This window comes from Dama dama, chromosome 5, assembly GCF_033118175.1.
Source record: "Dama dama isolate Ldn47 chromosome 5, ASM3311817v1, whole genome shotgun sequence".
In the NCBI taxonomy this organism is placed as follows: Eukaryota; Metazoa; Chordata; class Mammalia; order Artiodactyla; family Cervidae; genus Dama; species Dama dama.
The window spans coordinates 105,902,105-105,926,637 of NC_083685.1; the positions used below are offsets into that span (position 1 = coordinate 105,902,105).

The 24,533-nt window shown below is 50.5% G+C and overlaps 2 protein-coding genes across 2 annotated transcripts in view; one reads left to right on the forward strand and one right to left on the reverse strand.

Moving 5' to 3' along the window:
• Positions 1 to 102: 102 nt before the first annotated feature.
• ACSF2 (acyl-CoA synthetase family member 2) overlaps positions 103 to 24,533 on the reverse strand; it is a 32,904-nt gene continuing 8,473 nt past the window's right edge. Inside the window, exons 2-16 of the mRNA XM_061143742.1 lie at positions 12,958 to 13,153; positions 12,452 to 12,580; positions 12,154 to 12,207; positions 11,731 to 11,849; positions 11,447 to 11,612; positions 10,809 to 10,904; positions 10,519 to 10,676; positions 10,148 to 10,239; positions 9,766 to 9,842; positions 3,220 to 3,327; positions 1,855 to 2,006; positions 896 to 1,037; positions 705 to 815; positions 503 to 571; positions 103 to 242 (exon numbers count right to left, since the gene is read on the reverse strand). Coding sequence (XP_060999725.1) covers positions 192 to 242; positions 503 to 571; positions 705 to 815; positions 896 to 1,037; positions 1,855 to 2,006; positions 3,220 to 3,327; positions 9,766 to 9,842; positions 10,148 to 10,239; positions 10,519 to 10,676; positions 10,809 to 10,904; positions 11,447 to 11,612; positions 11,731 to 11,849; positions 12,154 to 12,207; positions 12,452 to 12,580; positions 12,958 to 13,153 — 1,720 coding nt within the window. The 3' untranslated portion in view covers positions 103 to 191. The remainder of the gene's footprint in view (positions 243 to 502; positions 572 to 704; positions 816 to 895; positions 1,038 to 1,854; positions 2,007 to 3,219; positions 3,328 to 9,765; positions 9,843 to 10,147; positions 10,240 to 10,518; positions 10,677 to 10,808; positions 10,905 to 11,446; positions 11,613 to 11,730; positions 11,850 to 12,153; positions 12,208 to 12,451; positions 12,581 to 12,957; positions 13,154 to 24,533) is intronic.
• Positions 3,316 to 9,740, forward strand: CHAD (chondroadherin). The gene is made up of 4 exons (XM_061143748.1): positions 3,316 to 6,254; positions 8,268 to 8,431; positions 8,698 to 8,843; positions 9,062 to 9,740. The coding sequence occupies exons 1-3, from the start codon at positions 5,475 to 5,477 to the stop codon at positions 8,837 to 8,839; spliced, it is 1,086 nt and encodes a 361-aa protein (XP_060999731.1). The 5' UTR covers positions 3,316 to 5,474; the 3' UTR covers positions 8,840 to 8,843; positions 9,062 to 9,740.

Consider the following 24,533-nt stretch of genomic DNA (forward strand, 5'->3'; position numbering starts at 1 on the left):
CGTCGTTGACAAGGGATAGGAGGTTTAAAGTGCTTTGGTCTCTTCCCTTCTCCATCCTGTAGCAGCTGCAGACGGCACAGCAGCAAGAGACCAGACAGAGCAAACAGAGAAGCTCTTTATGCCAGATCACAAAGCAGACATGGGGCATGGGGGAGAAGGGCAGGGAGGAAGGATCTTCTCCCTTCCTCTATTCACAGGTTTAGATGTTGCTCCATCTGCTCCCGAAGTTTGAATTTCTGGATCTAGAGGAACGTGAACGAAGTGAGAATTAGGCAGGCTAGCTAGGGTGTCCAAGCCCTGCTGGTTTGCCTGGGACTGAGGAGTTTCTCAGGCTAAGGCCAGGAAAGTTCAGGGCAAACCAGCATGAGCTGACAAACGTGTGACCCAACTGCCAGCCTCTCAGCAGACTCTGGCTCATCACTCAGGGAGGCTCAGGCAGGGCCACCCGACCTTCTGCACCTGGGCTCCAACTTCCCTGCCCCTCCCTGGTCTCTTTACATACCTTTCCTGAGACGGTGAGGGGGTAATTGGTGACAAAAACGATGTACCGGGGAATCTTGAAGTGGGAGATCTGCAGGCCAGAGGGGGATTAAAGCATGAGGCCGGGCAGGGTCACAGTGGGCAGTGGGCTGACAGGTTGGCAGGTAGAGGGTATTAGAGAACTGAGCAATGTGGCGATGCTTGGGGTGAATTGAGGCTCCCACCTTCCCCTTGCAGAAGGCCTTGATCTCCTCTGCTGTGGTCTTCTCCCCTTCCTTGAGCCGAATGCAGGCACAGATTTCCTCCCCCATTCGGTCATCCTTCACTCCCACCACCTTCCAGAGTCAGAGACAGATATCAGACATCCCCATCTGTGTCCCCTGCTCTTGGGCTCTACCTGGGCTGGGTGCCTCACCTGCACTTCCTGAACCTGTGGATGTGTGTGAAAGAAGTCCTCGAGCTCGGCGGGGTAGATATTCTCGCCGCCACGGATGATCATATCCTTAGAGCGGCCCACAATCTTGCAGAAGCCCTGCTCATCCATCGTGGCAATGTCTCTGTAAGGAAAGCCCAGGAGCTACCCCTGACCTCTGCCTCATCTGGCTGGCTTCACTCACTCACTCCCAAACACTTAGGAAACACCTACTGTATGTCTTACACCACTCTAGACTCTGGGGCATATGGCACGAACAAGACATTACCTGGATCATACAGGAGGAACTATCTCATGTAGGAGGCAGACCAAACCGAATAAACCCATACCTATAGCATATTTTCTCTCTCTCTCTCTAAACATATCTATACATACACCTTTTGGGGCTGGCTTCTTACCATTCAGGTTTCAGCTCAAACATTTCCACCTGAGAGAAGCCTCCTCTCATTACCAAAAAGAAAAGAATCTCCCTTCTCCACCACAGCCACTCTCTCTCCTGTGACCCTATCTCATTAGCTGTGTTTATGAATGTCAGAAATGATCTTGACTGTATCTGTCTTCCTCCACCAGACATGCGGGAAGTGACGGCAGGATCCTGCCCATTGTGCTTTCCCCTGGACCACCAGTGTTGACAACAGTGCTTGCACATGGCGGGTGCATAATTAGAGTTTGTTGAATTAAATGAGACTGAATCTAGGCTCAGATTTTGCAGGCACTACCCCAGGAGTTCTCATCTGTACTGCATTTGGTCCTTCCAGGAGCCCTATTTGGAGAATATGATCATCCTCATTTTATACATTTTGGAAGCTAAGTCTCTGAGATGTGAAGGGGCCATCTTGACAACTGGTTCTCCCAGTTCTAGTTCAGTGTTCCCAACTCAGCCTCAGGACCCCCAGCGTCCCCTTGGCGGCCAACCGCTCCACCCTGCCCTGCCTTCTCACCCCGTCCGGTACCACTTGTCTTGTCCAATTGCTTCCTCGGTCTTCCGGGGCTCACCCCAGTAGCCCAGCATGACGCAGTACCCTCGGATGCACAGCTCTCCAGGTGTGTTCAGCTCTGCCAGTGTCCCCGTCTCCGTGTTCACAATCTGGGCCTGGGACCAGGCAGCTTCAGGCTGGGGCCTCCCACCCTCTCATTTCAGGATGAGGGGGCCTCAGGAATGGGGAGAGCTTTGCCTTCCTTCCCCCTATAATGAAGCCCCCTGGCTCTGCCCATCCCCAAGGAATGGAGACGCAGGCTGAGTAGATCTGTCACCAGTTGGATACCTGAGCTGGGCATGAAAGAACAGTTGATGCCCAAGTCAGGAGGTGCTGAGGAAACAGAGTGGGTGGGAGCTGCTCAGAGAAGGCAGCCAGAAGGGGGGCCAGGCCAGCTAAAGAATTATAAACTGTGCAGAAGGAAGGGAGTCTCCTCTTACTTCCCACTAAGCAGTAAATAAAGAAGCCAAAGAGGGTGGCAGAGCAGGGCTACGTGAACAGGAGAGGCGGCAGACAGGCAGAATCTGAAAGCCTGATCGAGAAATGAGCCACTGCCAATGGGCAAGGAAAGCTTGGCCCTTGCACCTCGTGTCTGCACCTGTGAAATGGAGAGAACTCCACCTGCCCTGTCTACCTTACAGGTGGGGCCTCTCAGTGAGTGACACATGGAAACACATGGGAGACACCTGGGAACACGTCAGACACATGGGAGGGACTGATGTCACTGCACACTCACTCTAGGGAGGAGAGAGGTAGACCCCAGGGGAAGCACATTGGCAGTAATCCCAGAGGGGCAAGGTACAAGGCGGGAGGGGAAACCAGGTACCGGCTGGCATAAAGCACCAGCATTGGAGGCTGGGAATTTGAGAGTGAAAAGTACTCTGGGTCAGTCTTCAAGATGCAAGGGACTCCGAGAGGGAGAAGCTGTTTGGGAAACTGTTTATGCCAAGCACAAAGAGGAACTCTGCTGAAATGAGGTGGGGGGGAGGGGAGGGCTATGGGAGAGAAAGAGCTATGTAGGAAAAATCTCTGTGCTCTGGCTCCTCTATGAGGCTGTTCTGGCTGCCCCAAAACAGACAGTGGGCTTGGCAAAAACACACCTCAGACAGGAAGGGAGGCTGCAGAGAAGTTCAGCTGGCAGCTGGCCACTGTTCCAGCTCTTCCCAGTTCAGGCCTCAGCTCACAGAGAAAGCCCCAGGCCAGGGCCAGGAAGACCTCGTGGCTGGGGGCGCTCAGTGTCTGGAGTGAGCTGTTTGGATCTCTAATTGAAAGCAATAAACGTCCCAGGGGGTGCACCCAAGTGAGGGGGGGGGGGTGTCTGGGGCCCACCTCTGTGTGAGGCATGACTCTGCCCACACTTTCTGCCTTCTGCTCCACAGTGTCCTCGGTGAAGTTCATGAAGGTCACGGGGCTGTTCTCTGTGGTTCCATAAGCCACCTAGAGGGGCCAGAAAGGGTGTTTGGAACAGAGCCTGGGGAGCAGAAGGATGGGGATGTTACCCTGAGGGAAGGACCTGGGGTGGGGAGTGGGTTGTGGGGGATGGGAGCAGTTGAACGGTGGGAAAAGAGTCATGTTTGGCAGAAGTCAGGGTCAGGAGGCAGAGGCACTGGATAGATAGTCAGACTAGCTCAACTAGCAGGGGGCCCAGGTCTGAAATAAAATTAAGAGCAGGGAAGCCATTCTCTTCCAGCCAGGCTCTCAGTCTTCCTGCTTCCTTGGAGCAACCACATGGTTTAGCCTGTGGCTCCCAGTTACCAACATCTCAGCTTCCCCACCCCATTCCCAGGCTGTCTTAACACCCCCTTCCCGATTTCAGGCCACAGCATCCCCTGCCCCTTCTTTCCAAGCTGAAGAATCCATAAATTTGATGAGAAAGCCAGCCTGCCTTGGCCCAGCCGGGAGCTACACAGATAGCAGCCACCTACCCCTACCCTGCCCTATCCACTCAAAACCCAGGATAAATGCCTGGTCTTGGGGTAGGGTGCCCCCCCCCCTTCAAGTTCTGGAGAGTTTCCTGTAAATTTGTTTGGCTCAAAATAAAAATACAGCCAAAGCAAGGGTTTAAAAAGCCAGTGGCACACACCCCAGCCCCCCTTCTAGTGGTTGGAACATCCTGAGCAACAGAAAACCAGCAGTCAGTCTTGGAGGAATACCACAAGACAGTGTTCTGGCCCAAGTATGACCCCCATCCAGAGGCAACGGCTGAAAGGGGCTTAGGAGACGGGAGGCCTCCGCACCTGAGCTCTGGATGAAGGGAGAGGGGCTGGCTAGGTTCCTTCCAGCCAGCAAAGACACCAGACCTTTGTTCATCCTTCAGCCCTACCCTACCCTCAATTTCCTCTGTGTTAGTGGGCACGAATCAGGCATAGCTGGGGTCTGGCAAGACCTGGGGTCTGGTTCCTCCTCTCACTCCCCAACACAGACAAGAACTCCTACCAGTCAGTCCAGAGCTTGCTTTGGGGCCAGACCTGTGACTCTGCCTGCCCACCCTCCCGTTTCCACAGGAACCCAGACACCGTGGCTGACAAGTAGACACACACAGACCCAGTTGGCTGGGGTAGGGCTGCCCACAGGACCTGGGGTCGTGAAGCCTGAGCTGTGGGGACCCAGCCCTCTCTCCCACCCTTACCGTCCTGGGGGCCACTGCCCAGGTGTGGCTTCAGCCAAGTACACCTTGGCGCCACTCTGGCCACCACCCTGAGAGAACCACCCCCCACCAAGGGTCCTGACCACTGCGGGGTGGGGTGGGTATGAGGAGATGTGGACATTCTGCGGAGATTAAGGAGGGGGGAAGACAGCGCGACTGTGCCTGTGGTCTTTAGGTGTTTGCCGAGGGCCTGTGTGTCATCCCCTCACCCCCAGTTCCCACTTTTCTGGCTGCCTTCAGTCGTGGCAAAGGACACAGGGGGTGCAGGGGGCAGAAAGCCAGCCTGAGGCTGGGAGAGAGAGGCCAGGGCCAGTCGAGGGCGGGGAAGAGCTCCACCTCTTGAAAGCAGCTGGAGCGGGGAGCCCGACGCCAGGGTGGCTCTCACGCTCCGCCGGCGCCGCACAAGAGTCCCATTAAAGCGCGCCGGCCTGCGACCGCGGCGAGACTCTCGTCCGGCTGTCCGGCCCTGCTTCCTCCCGCACTGGGTCCAGGGCACACGGCCGAGGGCGTCTGGGGGGAGGCGTAGAGGCTCAGAGTCGAGCAAACAAATAAGTTCAGGGACTGCCCCTCTCCCGGACTCTGGAGTAAACCGGAGACACTCATACCCTCCCCGCCCCCCCCCCACGCCCCCAGGCGGAGAGGAGGTCGGGGTGGGGAGGGAGCGGGGTCCGAGGGCAGGGAGACAGGGGCCCGAGCTAGGGGCTGAGGTTCGGGGCCAGTGCGGCCCCCCGCAGAGTCCCCAGGGTGGGAGGGCCCTTCCCCGTCGAGGGCAGGGGCGCAGCTCTGGGCGGGAGGGAGTTAACCCGGTGGCCTCCGGCTCCACGTAGAAGCTGGCTCTGGCTGCCGGCTGCGGTCAGGGCCACCATATAAATAGGGCGGGAGACGGAGCGCCGAGGACTTGCCGCTGCCCCCTGCCTCGGCCCCAGACTTCCCGGCCATGGCCCGCCCGATGCTCCTGCTCAGCCTCAGCCTGGGCCTCCTGGCCAGCCTGCTGCCTGCGCTGGCCGCCTGCCCCCAGAACTGCCACTGCCACAGCGACCTGCAGCACGTCATCTGCGACAAGGTGGGGCTGCAGAAGATCCCCAAGGTGTCAGAGAAGACCAAGCTGCTTAACCTACAGCGCAACAACTTCCCTGTGCTGGCGGCCAACTCATTTCGGGCCATGCCCAACCTCGTGTCGCTGCACCTGCAGCACTGTCAGATCCGTGAGGTGGCCGCTGGCGCCTTCCGAGGCCTCAAGCAGCTCATCTACCTGTACCTGTCCCATAACGACATCCGCGTGCTGCGTGCTGGTGCCTTTGACGACCTGACCGAGCTCACCTACCTCTACCTGGACCACAATAAGGTGACGGAGCTGCCCCGGGGGCTGCTCTCCCCTCTGGTCAACCTTTTCATCCTGCAGCTCAACAACAACAAGATCCGAGAGCTGCGCTCAGGTGCCTTCCAGGGCGCCAAGGACCTGCGCTGGCTCTACCTGTCGGAAAACTCACTCAGTTCCCTGCAGCCCGGTGCTCTGGACGACGTGGAAAACCTCGCCAAGTTCTACCTGGACAGGAACCAGCTGTCCAGCTACCCCTCAGCTGCTCTGAGCAAGCTGAGGGTGGTGGAGGAGCTGAAGCTGTCCCACAATCCCCTGAAAAGCATTCCTGACAACGCCTTCCAGTCCTTCGGCAGATACCTGGAGACGCTCTGGCTGGACAACACCAACCTGGAGAAGGTGAGCTCCTGGTTGCGGGGCTGTGCTGGCTCCTTCTTCACTGCCAGGAGGCCCAGGGGTCCAGGGCCACAGCTGGGCACCATCCCCTCTCCCCTAAGATTGCCTCTTCCTATGGCTGTCTCCAAGGTGTGGAGCTCTGTCCTCATCTTATCGCTGCTGCTGCTAAGTTGCTTCAGTCGTGTCTGACTCTGTGCGACCCCATAGATGGCAGCCCACCAGGCTCCCTTGTCCTTGGGATTCTCCAGGCAAGAACCCTGGAGTGGGTTGCCATTTCCTTCTCCAATGCATGCATGCATGCTAAGTTGCTTCAGTCTTCTTATCACATCCCCACCCCAAATCCTGCCCTGCTGTCCCTGTTCCTAGTCTCAGCCACTGCCCTCCTAGGAGTCCTACTTATAAACAGAGCTAGGCTGTCCTGGCCCCACCAATGGCCCCCAGGAGGCATATCCAGGGCCTTCAACGCCCCTGCTGTGCGTAGAAGCCACCTCATCCTGTTGGGCCTTCCACCCCTCCTCTGCTGTTTTTTTCCTGCCTCCAGTAAACCTACCACCCCATAAAGGGAGGTTTGTTTATTGAGAAGCCTTCCAGAGAAGCTGGGCAAATCAGGCCCACAAAGAGACCCTGTTCCTGGTGGGGAGTGTGCATGAGTGCTGAGGTGGAGTTGGGGGCTGGGGAGTGAGTAGGGAGCACAGAACTGAGGAAGACCTCCTCCATGCCTCCCAGAGGCCCCGGTGGATCCCCCACCCCACCCCCAGTCCACACATATACATTCCACGGCATTCTCAGGTCCATTTCAGCTGAGTGGGGACCATGGATCAGGGGCCTGCCCCAGGCTGCAGGCATGGCACCCATGGGCTCCATGAAGGGGAAAAGGCAAGAGCCACTCACTATTGTCAACCTTTGGCACAAGGACCCTAGGTGTCACCCCACAGGAAAGATTGGCCATGCCTCACTGTGCCCCAGACCACTCACTGCCCTTTGCACACCCTGCTCACCAGACCCATCTTCTGACTTTGTCCTCCCTCAGGACTTGGTCTCCTTTGATGGCCAGTGCCTGGCCAGGTCCTGCTGCCTTGGGTCAGGGTAGAATCCCTCCTTGGGACTAGAAAATTGCTCTGGCACAGGGGCTTCACCAGGAGGTTTGGGCAGGGAACAGGGTAAAGTGGGGAGAGGGTTATCAGAGCAGTCTGATTACCAAGGAGGTTCACACTGTTCCCTGGGCCACAGGCGCAGAGATGAGGGCAGAATCATACCTGGATGGCAACCAGTCTTTGTCTAGGCGGACAGAGCCTGCCCGAGCCTGCCCTTCTTCAGCCCCAAACAGTTCCCAGCTGAAGTCAGCGTCCCCTGTGGCCCATTATTGCCAGCGTGGCCTTTCAGTGGGAAGTAGAGCGGGGAAGCAGGGGCTCATTTGGGGCAGGCGAGGCCAGGCAGAACCGTGACGTCTGGGCCAAGATGTGGGCACCAATAGAATGTTTCCTCTGGAGCCAGCCAGCCTGGCCCAAGACTCCACCAAGGTGGCTCCACAAATAGTGCCTGGCAGGCAGTGAGGGAGCAGTGAGGACAAAGCTGGGGGACATACAGGACCCTGGGGCTTGTGGGGAGCCTGGGCCCACTGCCCATCCCACCAAACACTGACCAGCTTCACTCTGTGCCAGCTTGGGCTGCTGGGGCCAAACTCTGGCTGCCTCCCCAGTCCCAGTGTTTGCACAGGGGGCACGGTGCCAGGGGAAGAGGAGTGAGATGTGGCCCTGCAGCTACTGTTGACTCCCTAGTGCCAACCTGAGCAAGGGACTTAAGCTTGCCCCGAAATCTACATATTGCAAATAACACTACTTGGCTCAACGGACCATTGTATGGATTAGATCACCTGAGAAAACCTAGTCATGCTGTGACTCTGCTCAAGGTGCCACTGCTTGCATTCAGGGAAGACCCTGCCCCTTGGGAGCATAGAGCTGGGAGAGGCCAGACAGTAGGACTGGGGTGCTCACTCATGCCCACCCTGCTCCCTAGTTTTCCGACGGTGCCTTCCTGGGTGTGACCACGCTGAAACATGTCCATCTGGAGAACAACCGCCTGAACCAGCTGCCCTCCAACTTCCCCTTTGACAGCCTGGAGACCCTCACCCTCACCAACAACCCCTGGAAGTGTACCTGCCAGCTCCGGGGCCTTCGGAGGTGAGAGGACCCCAGTAGTACCCCTAGAAGCCATCCTCATGTGATGGAGTGGAGACATACTGACCCTGCACTAAGACATCCTAGGCATATGTCCTAGATTTGCTTCCTAAGAGGTGTGGGATGCTGGGCATTTCCCCATTTGTAAAATGAAGATGACTGTTTCAGACTACCCCAAAGCAAAGTCAACCTGACCCCATGGTTCACTGTCCTTACCTCCAATACTCTTACATCTCTTCCCCAACCCCAGCAACTCTCTGTCTTTCCAGGTGGCTGGAAGCTAAGACCTCTCGCCCTGACGCCACTTGTGCATCGCCCGCCAAGTTCAGGGGCCAGCACATTCGTGACACGGATGCCTTCCGCGGCTGCAAGTTCCCCACTAAGAGGTCCAAGAAAGCTGGCCGCCATTAAACAGGTGGGGTCCGGTGGGCATGGCCCCCATTCTCTCTCTGGAGATTCTGGAATTGAGGAGGGTGTCCCAAGATACTTCCATTTTTATAGGGAAAGGAGGGGAGGACTGGGGCTCCCTCCTTTAAGGGGGAAAATGAATGATACTGCCTAGGACTCCCACCATTCTCTCCAAACATCATCTAGATTGTTGGCGTCCTGACACCAGTCCTTGCCTCACCACAGGTCCTGACCCAGCCAGTCCTGGTGACTGGCCTCTGCCTTCTGCCGGAGAAACTACTGATCCTCTCACCTCTGACTCCCATCTTCTCCCAACACCCTCTGCTGATATAGATCTGTCCATACCTAGACATGTCCTGGCAGGGCACCCGGGCACTCCAGCACAAACCCAGCTCCACTTAATGCTGAGAGCTCCAGCAAGCCTGGCCTCATGGCCACAGCTCCTCTCAGAGAAGCTGTTGCTAAGACTCCCAAGTCCTTTAGGACCAGAACAGGGTGACCATCAGGATGGCCACCCTTCCAGAATCCTCCTCTTGATTTCCCTTTCCCTGTCATTTGGAAACAAACATCAGATCCTTGCCCCACCCCTTGCTTCTAGGAAGGGTCTGAAGCCCCGACCCTCAACTCCGCCAGCCCCCGCCTGCCAGGACACTGGTGCTTTGCCACACATTCTCCCATGCTGCATTTCTTCCCCAGATATCTATAAATATAAATTTATGTATGTATAATATTTACTCCCCTGTCACCTATCTCTGTGACCTGAGAGCTGTTGATGAGGTCAGACTGCAGTTTCTCACATCTGCTTTCTAGAATGAGGGCCAGCCAAAGGGTCTTCCTTGGAGACCCAGGCTGGACTCCTCGCCACATCCAGCAATCTGTTCTTGCCCAGCCCTGGCCTGCCCCCTACCCCAGCCCCTGCCTCTACTTACCACTAGCTCCTTCATGTTCAGCTTGTTGATGATGGCTCTGATCAGCTCTGGGGGTGCAGGAGACCCAGCAATCACACCTGAATCGGAGAAAGGGCTGACACAGCTCCCACCTTCTTCAGGTCCAGTGGACTCCCATTCACCTATGGCCCTTTTTAGGAAATAACATTCCCTTTGCTTCCCAACCCTGGACTTGTTTCTAGACCTGGCAGCTGTCCTTAGGCTGATGTCTAGGCAACTGGCCTTAGGCTGGTGTCTAGGGACATTTGGGATTTCCCTCCCTCCCACCCATGTTTAGTGGCCTTTTTGCCCTTAAATGACAGATTGGGCACATATGTAGCTTGCTAGGCTAGTCCTGGCCTCACCACTCTTGGCCCCATCCCACCTCCACGCAAGGTTGAGATGTCGTAACTGGAGAAGTCTGGTTGGTTCAGAACGTCCACGAACATTGTGGGGGTCCCATACAGGAAGGAGCCTCTGTATAAGGGAGGTGCATCTCAAAATCAGGCTTGGAAGTAGAAGGGAACTTCCTCCTCTCACCCACCGGACTCTAACCCTACAATAAGGGCCAAGGCTGCAATTGTGGGGAATAAACAGAAGCTCCTTGGAGGGAGGGACTGGTCTCCTGAGAATCTCCCACTACCCCATCTCCATTTCTCTTGATTGGAGGGAGACAGCTTGGAAAGGAATCAGGGCCCAGGAGTGAGGAACAGGAGAATCTTATAGGCCCACAGATAGCTGCCCACTGACGCCCACCTTTCTCTGCTGATGGCCTCCAGCGTCTTCTTGCCCTCAAAGACTGGAGAGCACAGGATGAGGGTGATACCGTGCATCAAGCTCACCATTGTGCCCCCCACAGAACCCAGGCAGTGGTACAGGGGGCTGGGCAGGACTACCCGCGACTCCTCTGGCGTCTGGAGATGGAAGCAGGAGCTGGGTCTACTGCAGGGCCAGAAGCCCAGCTCCTCTAGCCAGCAGGGGGAATCCAGCAAGCCCCCACCCCTGCAGGGTGCCAGGAAGCCCTTGCTGGGCCAGCACCCCCTCACCTTCTGGTGCAGTCTCAGGCGCTGTCCTATCATGTTGGCGTTGTTGACAATGTTGTAATGGGAGAGTGTGGCCCCCTTGGGGCTGCCGGTTGTCCCCTGACAAGACAAGAAGCTGATAGCTTGGCCTCTTTCATCCCATCTCCTTCCCACCCTGGGCCACGGCATGGAAGAGCGCTGGACTGGGAGTCAGGAGATTGAGATTGTTGCCCTAGATACATTCATTCACTCAGTACACGTTTACAGAGATTTGCCTTGTGCCTGCACGGGGCCAGGTGTTAGGTTTCAGAAATGTGGCAGAAGGGGTCTGTTCTCAGGCCACTTATAAGGTGGCTCAGAGGCTCACCAGCAGATGGCCTTTCTGGGCCTCAGTTTCCCCATCTGCCAAATGAGGGGCTCTGACCTGTGGTGGCTTAGCACATCTGCCCCTGTGCTGGGGACAAGAGGGCCAGGGGAGAGGGGCATGTGACAAGAACACTAGTTGCTGATGTTTTCCAGGGCAGAGGGGACAGCTAGGGCTGGCCCCAGGAGAAGAGTGCTCTCCTGATCTCTGCTGCCTCCTCGTTCTCGGGGGCAGGTCACAGGGCAGGCAGGGGTTAGCATGCCAGCCTGCGATCAGGACCTGGAGATCTCTGCCCTACCGAGGTGAACTGGATATTGATGGGGTCATGGCAGGACAGGAACTGCTGGGTGTGCCGAAGCCGGGCCAGATTCTGCTCTTGACTGCCAGCTGCCACCACCTCATCCAGGAGCAGCGTCCCTGGCAGATGGGCATCCACTGAGATGACCGTGGTCAGATCCGGGAGCCTGGCGGTGGGGGGCATGATGAGAGTCAGGGGCTGAGGGAGGGCCCACAGAGATGGGTAAGGAGAGAGGGGGCCAGGATACAGCATGATGTACCCCTCCCAACCCGGGACACCCCCACCTCTGACTCATCAAGGCCCCTGGCTGGGCCTTTTCCACCTCTGGACAGATCTGCTTCAGGATGTTGTAGTAATGCTGGGACTTGAATTGCTTGGGAAATACGATGGCTTTGCAGCCCACCTGTAGAAGCGGAGCCCCCCACCATGGTCAGCAGGAAGCCCCAGCCTAGGAATGTGGTAGAGTCCTGACAGTTGCTCTCTCCCCCATACACTGCCACCAAAATACACACAGCCACCACCCCCAACACACACACTAGCCTGTCTGACCAACCATCCCCTCCTCCCACCCACTGCCTAAAGAAGGACAGACTCAGGGTGTCACCCTGTGCATGCTCCCCACCGCTCTCAGCCTTCTGTGACAACTGGAAGCCCCCTGTGCTAGGTACTAGCTGGCTTCCCCCACAACACCCAAGGAATGGGCCCACCTTCTTGAGGGCATACTCCAGCTCCATAGCCTGGTACGCTGGATTCACAGATACCTGGTGGAGACAGTGAGGGTACATCACGTGTCCTGGGCAGATGCTGTCCCACTTGCAGCCCCTCCACCCTCAGAGGCAGCACCCTGTACCTTCAGGCTTCCTTGGCGGGCTTCAGGAGAAAGCACTAGCTGGTCTGAAACCAGCCAGGCACTGGTGTGATTCTGGGGCCAAGGGTCCAGGGAGCTCCCCTGAATGATGCCACCCCCTCCACATACCCAGCTGTGCCAGGCAATCCCCTCCTCACCAGAATGATGCCAGCCTGGGCTGTGGCCAGCTGCATGAGTACCCACGCATAGGAGTTGGGTCCCCACATGCCCAGCCGGTCACCCTTGCGGAGGCCGATACTCAAGAGCCCAGAAGCAGCTTTATCCACCTGGAGTAAACAGAAGGGGAACAGAGGGGTGAGATGCAGGTGAGCAGAAAGGAGCCCATGACTCTGACTTTAACCTTTGGCCCAAGAGTTCACATCAGAACCACTTGGGAATGAGGGACAGGCAGATACGCAGGCCTCAGATCTGGAGGGGGACTTGGGAACATGCATAATTAACCAGTGTCCCAGGAACGACTGATGCAGGAGGCACCTGAGCCACCTCTGCCTCAGCCCTGCCCTCTTCTCCTGACATTCCTTGGAGGCTCTCAGGCAGCTCCAGTACCCTGCCCCATAGCCAGGCACCACCCTTGCAGCTCCACCAAGCTTGGCACCCGGGGGCCAGCACCTGCCCACTTGGAAGGTTCAAAGTCAGAACCCACCTCCTCCTTGAGTTGGGCAAAGGTCAACCTGATGTTTTCGTGGTGGACAACCAAGGCCTCCTGGTCTGGGATCCTCTGTGCTGTGACATCCAGGCACCGCCCCACGGTCTGGTTATTAAGGCGCAATCCGATGTGGCCCTGGACGTAGCTGAAGCCTCCAACAGGCAAGGGGACATTGTGATCCAGCTCTTCAGAACTGTGGGAAGAGGGACTATGGGTTCAACTGCACCAAGCCAGGCCTCCCTGGAACCAAAGGCTGGCACAACGTGCTAGGAAGCAGGTTGCATACAACGTGTGCAGGAAACTCCAGAAACTGTCTGATCTGCCTCATCCCCAGGGACCCATTTAACTTAGGAGCTACTTCGCCCTTGGGAAATCAAAACCTGGAGGCTGACCTCTGTCCCTAATCAGAGAGAAGATTCTTCTCCCCAGCCTACTCCTCAGCTTCCACTCAGTGCAAAGGGTCTGGAGCCTTGGCATTCAAACCCTGGAAAGGGACGCTAAGGTCAATCATGCTGAGAGGTAGCCTGGGAGGGCTGAGAATGGCCTCATTCTAGACACCGCTTCCTCCTGGTAAAAAGACCCCTGGGTATCTGTCAAAACCCACAGAATAATCTAACACAAGGACTAAACCCTGATGTAAACTCGGACCACAGTCAACAATAATGTACCATGAGTGCATGTGTGCTAAGTCGCTTCAGTCTAGTCTGCTTCTTTGTGACCCTATGAACTGTAGCCCGCCAGTCTCCTCTGTCCATGAGATTCTCCAGGCAGCAATACTGGAGTCAGTTGTTGTGCCCTCCCTCCAGGGGATCTTCCTGGCCCAGGGACTGAACCTGTGTCTCTTACACTGGTGGGCAGGTTCTTTACCACTAGCGCCACCTGGGAAGCCAATAACATACCATACTAGTTCACTAATTGTACCATACTAATGCAGATGTTAATATCAGAGAAATAGTGCCAGGGATGGGGTCGGTGGTGGGCATAATGAATTCTATGTATGATCTACTCAGTTATTCTGTAACTAAAACTGTTATGAATTATTAAAACAATTAATTATTATTTTTTTTTTAAAAAGGTCCCCAGAAGTCTAAGTATCATAGGCTTAGGCCTGCTTATGCCCATTTGCCAGACCTGGGTGACAGGTGCTGGGCTCCCATCCAGGCCCAGAGAAGTATATGACAGCTTTCAGACCCTGTTCTCATCCGAGAGGGCATGCTCCAGATCCAGGCTTTCCAGACCACCACCCCAGGGTGGTGTAGGCCCTGGGGACCCTTCCTGATGATTCAGTCCTACAGTTGCTGAGCTGAAAAGGCCAATTCTAACTGTCACTGATTGGCTGCTTCTGGCTTATAGGGGAGAATTTCTGGACAGAATAAAGTATGCAGGGCAGAGGGGAGCAAAACTGGGTTTCCCTATAAATGAGAGAGGAGACCTCATGTCACAGGAGGGTGCATCCTGGTGCAGGCTGATGGGTAGGTTGTCCTGACTTCAGTAAAGATGAGTCACACACTGGAGAGCGAGTGAGCACTGGGCTGGACTTGGGGGCCTGAGGTCTCATCCCACTGGCTGGGTGGGAGATTGTCACAAACACCTTCGGTGTCCCTTGACATGTGTCCTCAACACATTTCTAGTTTCACTGATAGGGCAGTTTCTTGTGGTTCTGTCCTCAGGGACTCCCTCAAGTTTCTCCTTCTGTGGCTGGGCAGTTCTGGGAGGCATCAAGCCTGGGGTGGGGTAGCGGGGGCGGTAAGATCCTGGTTGCCCACACATGCCCCAAACTGACTTCTTGTCTCCTCTCCACACTCCCTCACTCCTACTCCCCAGGATCACAAATAAACCACCTGCATCCAAGTATTTGTTCTCAAGAAAATCCAAGTTAAGATACCTGTGTCTTCTCCTCTCTGGGCCTCAGCCCCCCCACCTATAAAGTCCGAGGACTTGGATCAGTGGTTATCCTCAAAGGGATGCTAACTAGATCACCTCCCTGGGCAATCTTCTCAAAGACTGTGGTGAGCCACTAAGCCAGGTGTTTTCCTCAGGTGTGCTAGCGCAGAAAACAGCCAGAAGCCACAGGCCTCTGAAGCCCTGCCAGCCCCGACATTCTACCATTCAGTTTGACAGACCTAAAGAACTACTGAGGTAGTTCCTCATAGTCACCATGACACCCCTCAAAAGAGACTCTGTACCCAAATCCTTCCCTCACAGGCATAATGTGGAGGGCACCCATTTTTGCCCACTGGGAAACAGATGTGCTCCTCTCCTGGGCTTGCCAAAGTGACGGGTGTAAGAGCAAGCATGTAGAGAAAACCTGCTTAGGAAGAAAGTCAACACAGGCGAAAGTAGAGAGATGGAAAGACAGAGACAAAGACAGAAACAGAGACAGGAAGACCCAGTGACAGACTTAATCTTGAGCTTGTCGAATACCTAGACACAGTCACATGTTGAGTCTACATACCTCTGGACTTTTCACTGTCACCAGTCAATAAAGTCCCTCTTTGAATTTAAGCTAGTTTGGTGAGGGGAGAGGGGAGCTGAATTCCATTTGCAACAACATGAATGAATCCAAAGGACGTTATGCTTAAGGGAAATAAGCCGGAAGCAGAAAGTCTAATGTTGCATGATCTCACTTATATATGTAATCTAAAATATGAACAAACATTTAAGCCAGTCTGAGTTGGGTTTCTGTTGCTTATAACTGGTGAATCCTAACTAAATACATTTTTTGCATTCGTGGTTTACCACTGCCCTTGAAGCCTTGGTAAGCCACCTCCCAACAGCCGAGCATCTGAATTAAAAGGCAGAAAAACACAGATTTCAGCCAGTGTAATGGTCTCGATGTCAACAAAGCATTAAAAGTGGGGAGTGGAAAAAAAAAAGTGGGGAGTGGGGGGATCTGTTTCACAACATGGATCCTCTTATTCTCAAAATGTCCCAGAGTCCTGTTTGGTGTGGAATGTGATTTTCTACACACTCACCATGGTTTTCAGTGGCCTCTTGGAATGTCTAGCTGACAAATGAACAGGTTGATTTATGTGCCCCTTCCTGTTGGCTCAGACAGTAAAGAATCTGCCTGCAATGTGGGAGACCTGGGTTCGATCCCTGGGTTGGGAAGATCATATCATATCAACTCATATCAATGCATTGCTCATAAATTTAAGAACCACCCATCATTTCAAAAGCCCAAGTGCAAACACCATTGATTCTACTTCTCTCCTTCCTCAGACACACCCAAAACACCTTGAGCAAGAAGGGCGGCCACTTCTTTTTCTATTGTTAAACAAAGTGGCAGATGCCCCATTTAAATCTGAAAAAGAAAATAGATTTGGTTTTAGGAAAAGTTGTCTGTGGAAAGTTTAAGGAGCTGGAGCAGGACGCCAGGAGTCCCAGGTGCTCCCAACTCAAACAACTAGAACAAGTCTTGAGCTACTTGGATTGGGTGTGATAAAATGCCAGGTGGGAGTAAGTCAGCTCAGGCGGGAGCTGGGAGGGAACTGAAGCCAAAGCAGAGCCCCACCTGAAGGTGTGCACAGAGAATGGGCATGTGAGGGTTCAGGCCTAGATCTGCTGCCAGATCTTATTTCATAAGACAAGGTAGGAAACAAGGATTATTTTGAAAAATAATTGTTTTGACTTTCCATCTTTGGCAACTAATGGGTCCACTGTTTTGTCTTCAGTGCCTCACAGGGCCTGGAATGTAAGAAGTGCTCAAATGAATACCCAAAGGCATGAATATATTATAAATAATGCACATAACTCAATTAAAAAATAAGCAAAGGACTTGAATAGACATTTTTCCAAAGAAGATATATGAATGGCCAACAAGCACATGAAATGTAAACTGAAACCACAATTAAATAGCACTTTGTACCCACTAGGAAGGTATAAACAAAAAACCAGCATAACAAATTTGGGGAGCATGTGGAGAAACTGGAACACTTTTGCATTGCTGATGGGAATGTAAAGTGGTGCAGCTGCTGTGGAAAACATTTTGGTGGTTCTCCAAAGAATTAAACATAGAGTTAACATTTGACGTGGCAATTGTACTCTTGGGCATATACCCAAAAGAAGTGAAAACAAGTGTTCAAAGATTTGCACACAGATGTTTAGAGCAGTACCATCCACAATAGTCAAAAAGTGAAAACAACCTAAATATCCAGCAATGCATAAATGGATAAACAAAATGGGGAATATCTCTACAATAGAATATTATTTGGCCATAAGAAGGAATGACATACTGATACATGCTACAACATGGATGAACCTTGAAAATATTGTAGTAAGTGAAAGAAGCCAGACACAGAAAATCACATATTGTATAATTTCATTTATGTCATGTTGAGGTTAGGCAAATCTGTAGAGACAAAAAGTAGAGTAAGTGGTTGCTTAGGGCAGAGGGGATGGGAGGATAGAGGTGATAGCTAAGGGTATGACTTACACATATCCATAAACACAATAAAAATGATTGAATTGTACACTTTTAAAAAATAATGTACAAAATTCTATTCCTAGGTATACAGCCAAAAGAAATCATACATGTGCCCACCAAAAGACAGGATATTTGCATTTGTTTCTCCAATATGGAAAGCACCTAAATACTCAACAGTAGAATAGATAAATAAATGGTGATGATTATTTGCAATATTATATAGCAATGAGAGCATATGAACTATGACTACACCCAACGATATGAATGAAACTCATTAAAAAATGTTAAATGAAAGAAGCCAGAGAGGAAAAGGTATATACTGATTCCATTTATACATACAAAACAGGCAAAACTATTTTCTATTAGAAATATTTCTATTTCTGTTAGAAATCAAGAGAGTGGCTAGCTAGGTTCTGGTTCTATGGGTGTGTTCAATTTATCAAAAATTTATCAAACAAGTACATAAAATATGCATGCTTTCCTGAATCTATGTTCTATTTCAACACAAAGTTAATCAGATGGCTCAGTGGTAAAGAACCTGCCTGCCAATGTAGAAGATGCAGGAGACATAGTTTCAATCCCTGGGTTGGGAAGATCCCCTGGAGAAAAAAATGGCAATCCATTCCAGGATTCTTGCCTGAGAACTTCCAAGGACAGAGGAGCCTGGTGGGTTACAGTCCGTGGGGTCACAGAGAGTCAGACACAACTGAGACTAAGCACAGCACCCCCAAATGTAGTTCAAAGTGTATTATCTCCGTTATCTTCACAGCGGCTCTGATAGGTGGAATGACAGAGACCCCCAGTAGCCCTTTCTCCCTTAATAATACACCCTCAGATGTTTACATGGCCATGTGGAATAGACACCACATTTCCAAGCTTCCCCAGTAGGTGGTCTGGTCGAAGAATAAAGTCTGGCCAATGGGATTTAAGCAGAGGTTGTGTGTATGTGTGTGCACAGCTTTGGAGAAGAGCCCTTAAAGGGAAGTACATCTCTTTTTCTTTCCTGCTGGCTGGAATGCTGCCTGTGATGGTTCTCTTGGAGCACATGGTGAGCTTGGCATCATAGCAACAAGACAGACGGACATGGAGCCTGACAGCAGGCTGTACCACACCAGTCACACACTGGCCATTTCCCAGAAAAACTCCCGTCTACTAAAACCATCATGAGAGGGGGTTTCTCTGATACACATTAAGCTAATTCTGAAAAATACAGGTGGGAGTTATGAACTCTGTTTGTACAGGTAAGGAAACTCAAGTGCAAAGAGGCTAAGTGGGCTGCCTAGCTGGTAAATAGCTGAACCTGAAGTGGAGAATGGAGAATCCAGTACCACTACCCCAGCATGATAGCCTTGCCTGCCCAATTTGGGGAGGAAGGATGGGATGGGTAATTCTCTTCTCTGGGCTCTGGATTTAGCCCTTATCTGATCACCAGAGACTGTCTAATCTCAATTTTATTTTTCCACAATTGTTTACTAATTGAAGCCAAGAAACTGGAACTGGGGTAGGACAAGGTTGAAGTGAAAACAGGTTGCTCCTTCAAAAGATTGCAGAGTTCGAGAAACTCATATCAATGCATTGCTCATAAATCAATGCATTGCTCATAAAACCAGCCATCATTTCAAAAGCCCAAGTGCAAACACCATTGATTCTACTTCTCTCCTTCCTCAGACACACCCAAAACACCTTGAGCAAGAAGGGCGGCCACTTCTTTTTCTATTGTTAAACAAAGTGGCAGATGCCCCATTTAAATCTGAAAAAGAAAATAGATTTGGTTTTAGGAAAAGTTGTCTGTGGAAAGTTTAAGGAGCTGGAGCAGGACGCCAGGAGTCCCAGGTGCTCCCAACTCAAACAACTAGAACAAGTCTTGAGCTACTTGGATTGGGTGTGATAAAATGCCAGGTGGGAGTAAGTCAGCTCAGGCGGGAGCTGGGAGGGAACTGAAGCCAAAGCAGAGCCCCACCTGAAGGTGTGCACAGAGAATGGGCATGTGAGGGTTCAGGCCTAGATCTGCTGCCAGACTTATTTCATAAGACAAGGTAGGAAACAAGGATTATTTTAAAAAATAATTGTTTTGACTTTCCATCTTTGGCAACTAATGGGTCCACTGTTTTGTCTTCAGTGCCTCACAGGGCCTGGAATGTAAGAAGTGCTCAAATGAATACCCAAAGGCATGAATATATTATAAATAATGCACATAACTCAATTAAAAAATAAGCAAAGGACTTGAATAGACATTTTTCCAAAGAAGATATATGAATGGCCAACAAGCACATGAAATGTAAACTGAAACCACAATTAAATAGCACTTTGTACCCACTAGGAAGGTATAAACAAAAAACCAGCATAACAAATTTGGGGAGCATGTGGAGAAACTGGAACACTTTTGCATTGCTGATGGGAATGTAAAGTGGTGCAGCTGCTGTGGAAAACATTTTGGTGGTTCTCCAAAGAGTTAAACATAGAGTTAACATTTGACGTGGCAATTGTACTCTTGGGCATATACCCAAAAGAAGTGAAAACAAGTGTTCAAAGATTTGTACACAGATGTTTAGAGCAGTACCATCCACAATAGTCAAAAAGTGAAAACAACCTAAATATCCAGCAATGCATAAATGGATAAACAAAATGGGGAATATCTCTACAATAGAATATTATTTGGCCATAAGAAGGAATGAAATACTGATACATGCTACAACATGGATGAACCTTGAAAATATTGTAGTAAGTGAAAGAAGCCAGACACAGAAAATCACATATTGTATAATTTCATTTATGTCATGTTGAGGTTAGGCAAATCTGTAGAGACAAAAAGTAGAGTAAGTGGTTGCTTAGGGCAGAGGGGATGGGAGGATAGAGAGGTGATAGCTAAGGGTATGACTTACACATATCCATAAACACAATAAAAATGATTGAATTGTACACTTTTAAAAATAATGTACAAAATTCTATTCCTAGGTATACAGCCAAAAGAAATCATACATGTGCCCACCAAAAGACAGGATATTTGCATTTGTATCTCCAGTATGGAAAGCACCTAAATACTCAACAGTAGAATAGATAAATAAATGGTGATGATTATTTGCAATATTATATAGCAATGAGAGCAAATGAACTATGACTACACCCAACGATATGAATGAAACTCATTAAAAAATGTTAAATGAAAGAAGCCAGAGAGGAAAAGGTATATACTGATTCCATTTATACATACAAAACAGGCAAAACTATTTTCTATGCTGTTAGAAATCAAGAGAGTGGCTAGCTAGGTTCTGGTTCTATGGGTATGTTCAATTTATCAAAAAATTTATCAAACAAGTACATAAAATATGCGTGCTTTCCTGAATCTATGTTCTATTTCAACACAAAGTTAATCAGATGGCTCAGTGGTAAAGAACCTGCCTGCCAATGTAGAAGATGCAGGAGACATAGTTTCAATCCCTGGGTTGGGAAGACCCCCTGGAGAAAAAAATGGCAATCCATTCCAGGATTCTTGCCTGAGAACTTCCAAGGACAGAGAAGCCTGGTGGGCTACAGTCCATGGAGTCGCAAAGAGCCGAACACAATTGAGTGAGCACAATGGTGCACAGTAAAGTTAAAAAGAAGAGCTTTCTAGGGCTTAAATCAGTGTTGATAGAAACACAATTCACAAACTAAATTTAGCAACTGACTATGCAATTTACCATCCTGTCAGAAAAATAAAAGCAGCATGTATTGCTTCTGTGCAAAATACATGCATACATTAATAAATAATACTGGGCAAGCCAAGCAAACACATCTGTTTGTGATTTCCAAACACACTCAAGAAACTGCTCAAGAAAATAAATAGCTCAGTTTTGAAGTAGCAGAGTGTTCCTTTCTGAGAGTTCCAGCAGATGAGAAAGCAGCTCTGTGGCCTCTGTGCAGTTCCTGACTGCTGGCCCAGCCAACTGGTTTCCTATGTGGGTGCATGTTCCCTACATTCAGCAGAACAGAGCAGATCAGGACACACTGCTTACTCTTTAGAATGTGGCTTACTGGAGGCAAAGCTTTGGCTTTGTTCCAGTGGGAAAACAGGATCCACCAAATAATTGTCTACTTGCAAATATAATTCCCAGTAACGTCTGTAGAGATGTTTAATGACAAGTGGGGAGTGTAATGATTCTGATTTATGAAAAAGATGGGCATGCTCAGTGAAGAAGGGCAGAGATGGGTAAATTTCCTGAAGGGCAGTGAACTCAAGGAAGTGAGAAAACAGTGAGCATGTCCCCTGTAACACTGTCAGGCAAATCATCCCAAGTGTGCATATCCCTGTCTGGAGAAACTAAGAGAGAAGTTAAGCAGCTTGTCCAAGATGCCAACATAAAAGGTGGTAAAAAAAAGCCTCATCATTCAATCACAAACAGTTTTCCATGAAAAAGACAAGTGAGGCTGACACAGGAAGCACAAAAATAGCACAATCTGCCACAAATGCACAGGAGAAAGAAGGCGAGTGCCCAGTAAGCAAGATGTCCATGTCACAAATCAAAGCAAAACAACCAGGAGAGATCAGCAAAGATGCAAAATATCAGTAGTGTGATGTCTGTGATTTATTTTTGAAGGGTGACCAAAAATATGTGTGTGTTTGTTTATAAAAAGGATAATTTTTTATTAATGAGGCAAGAGATTCATTTTCTTAAGTTTCCCTATCTGGGTGGGTGGCAACCCTGGGTCTCTTTCTGTATGTACTCTTCTTTACACTGCAGCCCATCCACAGCCTCCTTGGAGGTTGCCCCGGGCCTGGGGCAGCAAACCTGAAGCTAATGGTGCCACAGGCCCTTAGAGAACCACTCCCACTTACCTCCCACCTCCCAGCCCTCAAGCACACACTGGCCCTTTTCCATGACTTACTTGTGGTATCCGATTCATCTTCTTTGCTGTCTCTGAACCCATCTTTCCAGCTCACTTCTAGTACCAAGCACAGTGGCTTTGCACGCTAACTGCACAGTCCCCTGGTTGTTGCACTGCTGTTGGCCCTCCCCAGTGTAGCCTAGCCTTCCAGCAGTACCTGGACAGAAAACAGGCTGCCTAGCTCAGGGAACTTCTGTGAGTGACTGTAGCATTCTGTGACATTCCAAGGCAGGTGACCAAAGTCAGGGCCAGAGGCTCTGTAAGCCCCAAGGATCACAGGTCCTGACAGGGTCAGGCAGAGACCACAGGCAGAGCTGGACCCTGAAGGAGCCATGGAGGCAGGGATGACCACACCACCTGAGTACATAGGTATGAGGAGATACTTGGGAGAGCAGTTTGTTTTGCCTCTTACTACCTGCTGGGCAGAGGTTTTGGGGATCTGGACCAGGAGCTTGCCGGTGAACCCTGTCCCTATCAGAGGCTGGAATTACCCCAGGTCTTGGGCAAATCCTCTTAGTCCTTTCAGAAGCTACCAGGGAAGCATGGTGACTAGATGTGAGGGGCCCATGGACACAGGAACAGCCCCCACACTGAGGCCGGCCACTCTTGCCTTGGGCAAGGTGCCATGCCAGCCACCAGCAAGAAAGCTTTAATAAATAATCTGCTTCTGTTTCAAGTCATAGACTGGCTTCTGCCCCTCCCCTCACAGGCATTTCATGCCAGTCTGGTCCCTGCGCTCTAAGAAAAACATAAATCATCAACAAAGCTAAAAGACAGCAACTGCCTGGGTTTACAAATTTCATTTTATATATGAGACAAAAGATTGGCATTTAGCCTGTATTAAAGGGGAAAAAAATCCCCCAAATCAATAAGGACAAGTAATCTAACACAATAAATGGGCAAAGAATATGAATATTCACAGAATACATTTCAAAAGACACCCAATCTCACTGGTAATCAGAGAAACGTAAATCAACCCACAGTAAGAACACTTTAGCTCCCCCACCAGAGTGGCAAACACGTTCTCGTTCAGGAATACTAAGTATTTACGAGGCTGTGGGGAAACAGCAGCTGTGGTGGTCACAGCAGCACAGCCTCTCCAGAGTAATTTCTAGAAAAGCTGAAAATGCCAACCCTCTAATGTGGGAATTGCACTGCTGGAGATGTTGTCATATACTGGATTTGTAAACATCAGGTAAAAAGAATTATCTATATCTATAGGTGTTGGTGTAAACAGATCTCAAAATATACTTTTGGGTGAAAAAGGAAGGGCACGGTGATATAATTTTTGCTAAAATTACTAAAGCATAAGTATTGTTTATGGATAAAAAACAAAGAGCACTTATTGCTTGCTTGACATGATTCTAAGTGCTTTACAAATGATAAACATTTATAAAAATGATTTATCATTCTAAGTGCTTTACAAATGATAAAGCTATTTCTGTTTATGGATTCAAGAGACATGTTAAAAGCAAAAAACGTGCTCTGATACGACGTACGTTAAATTTATGACAGTAGTTCTCTGGTGAGGGGTGAATAAGAGGAGGCTTACAAAACAGACATCAACTTGATCCATAATATTTATTTATACTTTTGTGTAACACGTATGGCTATATTTTAATTTGGAGTGGTAGGTACACAGGAGCTTGTTATTTGATTGTGTTAAAAAATTTTTTTCCATGTGAAAATTTTAAGAAGAAAAATATAAGAGGCTTGGTAATCTTCTAAGAAGGGGTACTTCAACATTCAAAAGATGGAGCAAATTGCTGGCAGGGACAGAATGATCCACTGGACCTGTTGTGTGAAGGGCTAGGACAAGATGAACTTTAATGCAATCAAGAAGGGCCCCATGCTGCCCGTGACGTTCATGTGGTAACCTCCTGGGCAAGCCTCAGTCCTCAGTCAATATACTCACCGTTGTGGGAGACACAGTTCCAGCTGAATGTGCCAGTACATCTTCTAGCTCATGGCAAATGAAAGGGAGACTCTCCTCTTCCATCTCCCTTGCTCATCACCCCAAGATTCATTATTCAACCCAGCAGCCCCTGGACTGACCCCCACACCATGGGGCTGCATTCTCACAGGTGTAGAGGGGCTCCTTTCACTATTTGCAGAAAGACACTAGGCTGGTGGTTGATCTGGGAGTAGAGATGGCAGATGCTTGTGAAGGAGGGGACAACTTTTAACCTGTAATACCTATTTTTACCCTGAAAGAAAGTTAAAATTTGTATGTACCCATGAAGATGAGTGCCACATTTATACCAGCTACAACATGCAATCT

Bases quoted from the DNA above. Each gene is read 5' to 3' on its own strand.
- CHAD (XM_061143748.1), top strand. From the start codon at position 5,475: ATGGCCCGCCCGATGCTCCTGCTCAGCCTCAGCCTGGGCCTCCTGGCC. The intron at 6,255-8,267 runs GTGAGCTCCTGG...CCTGCTCCCTAG, and splicing joins ACAACACCAACCTGGAGAAG to TTTTCCGACGGTGCCTTCCT. The intron at 8,432-8,697 runs GTGAGAGGACCC...CTGTCTTTCCAG, and splicing joins CAGCTCCGGGGCCTTCGGAG to GTGGCTGGAAGCTAAGACCT.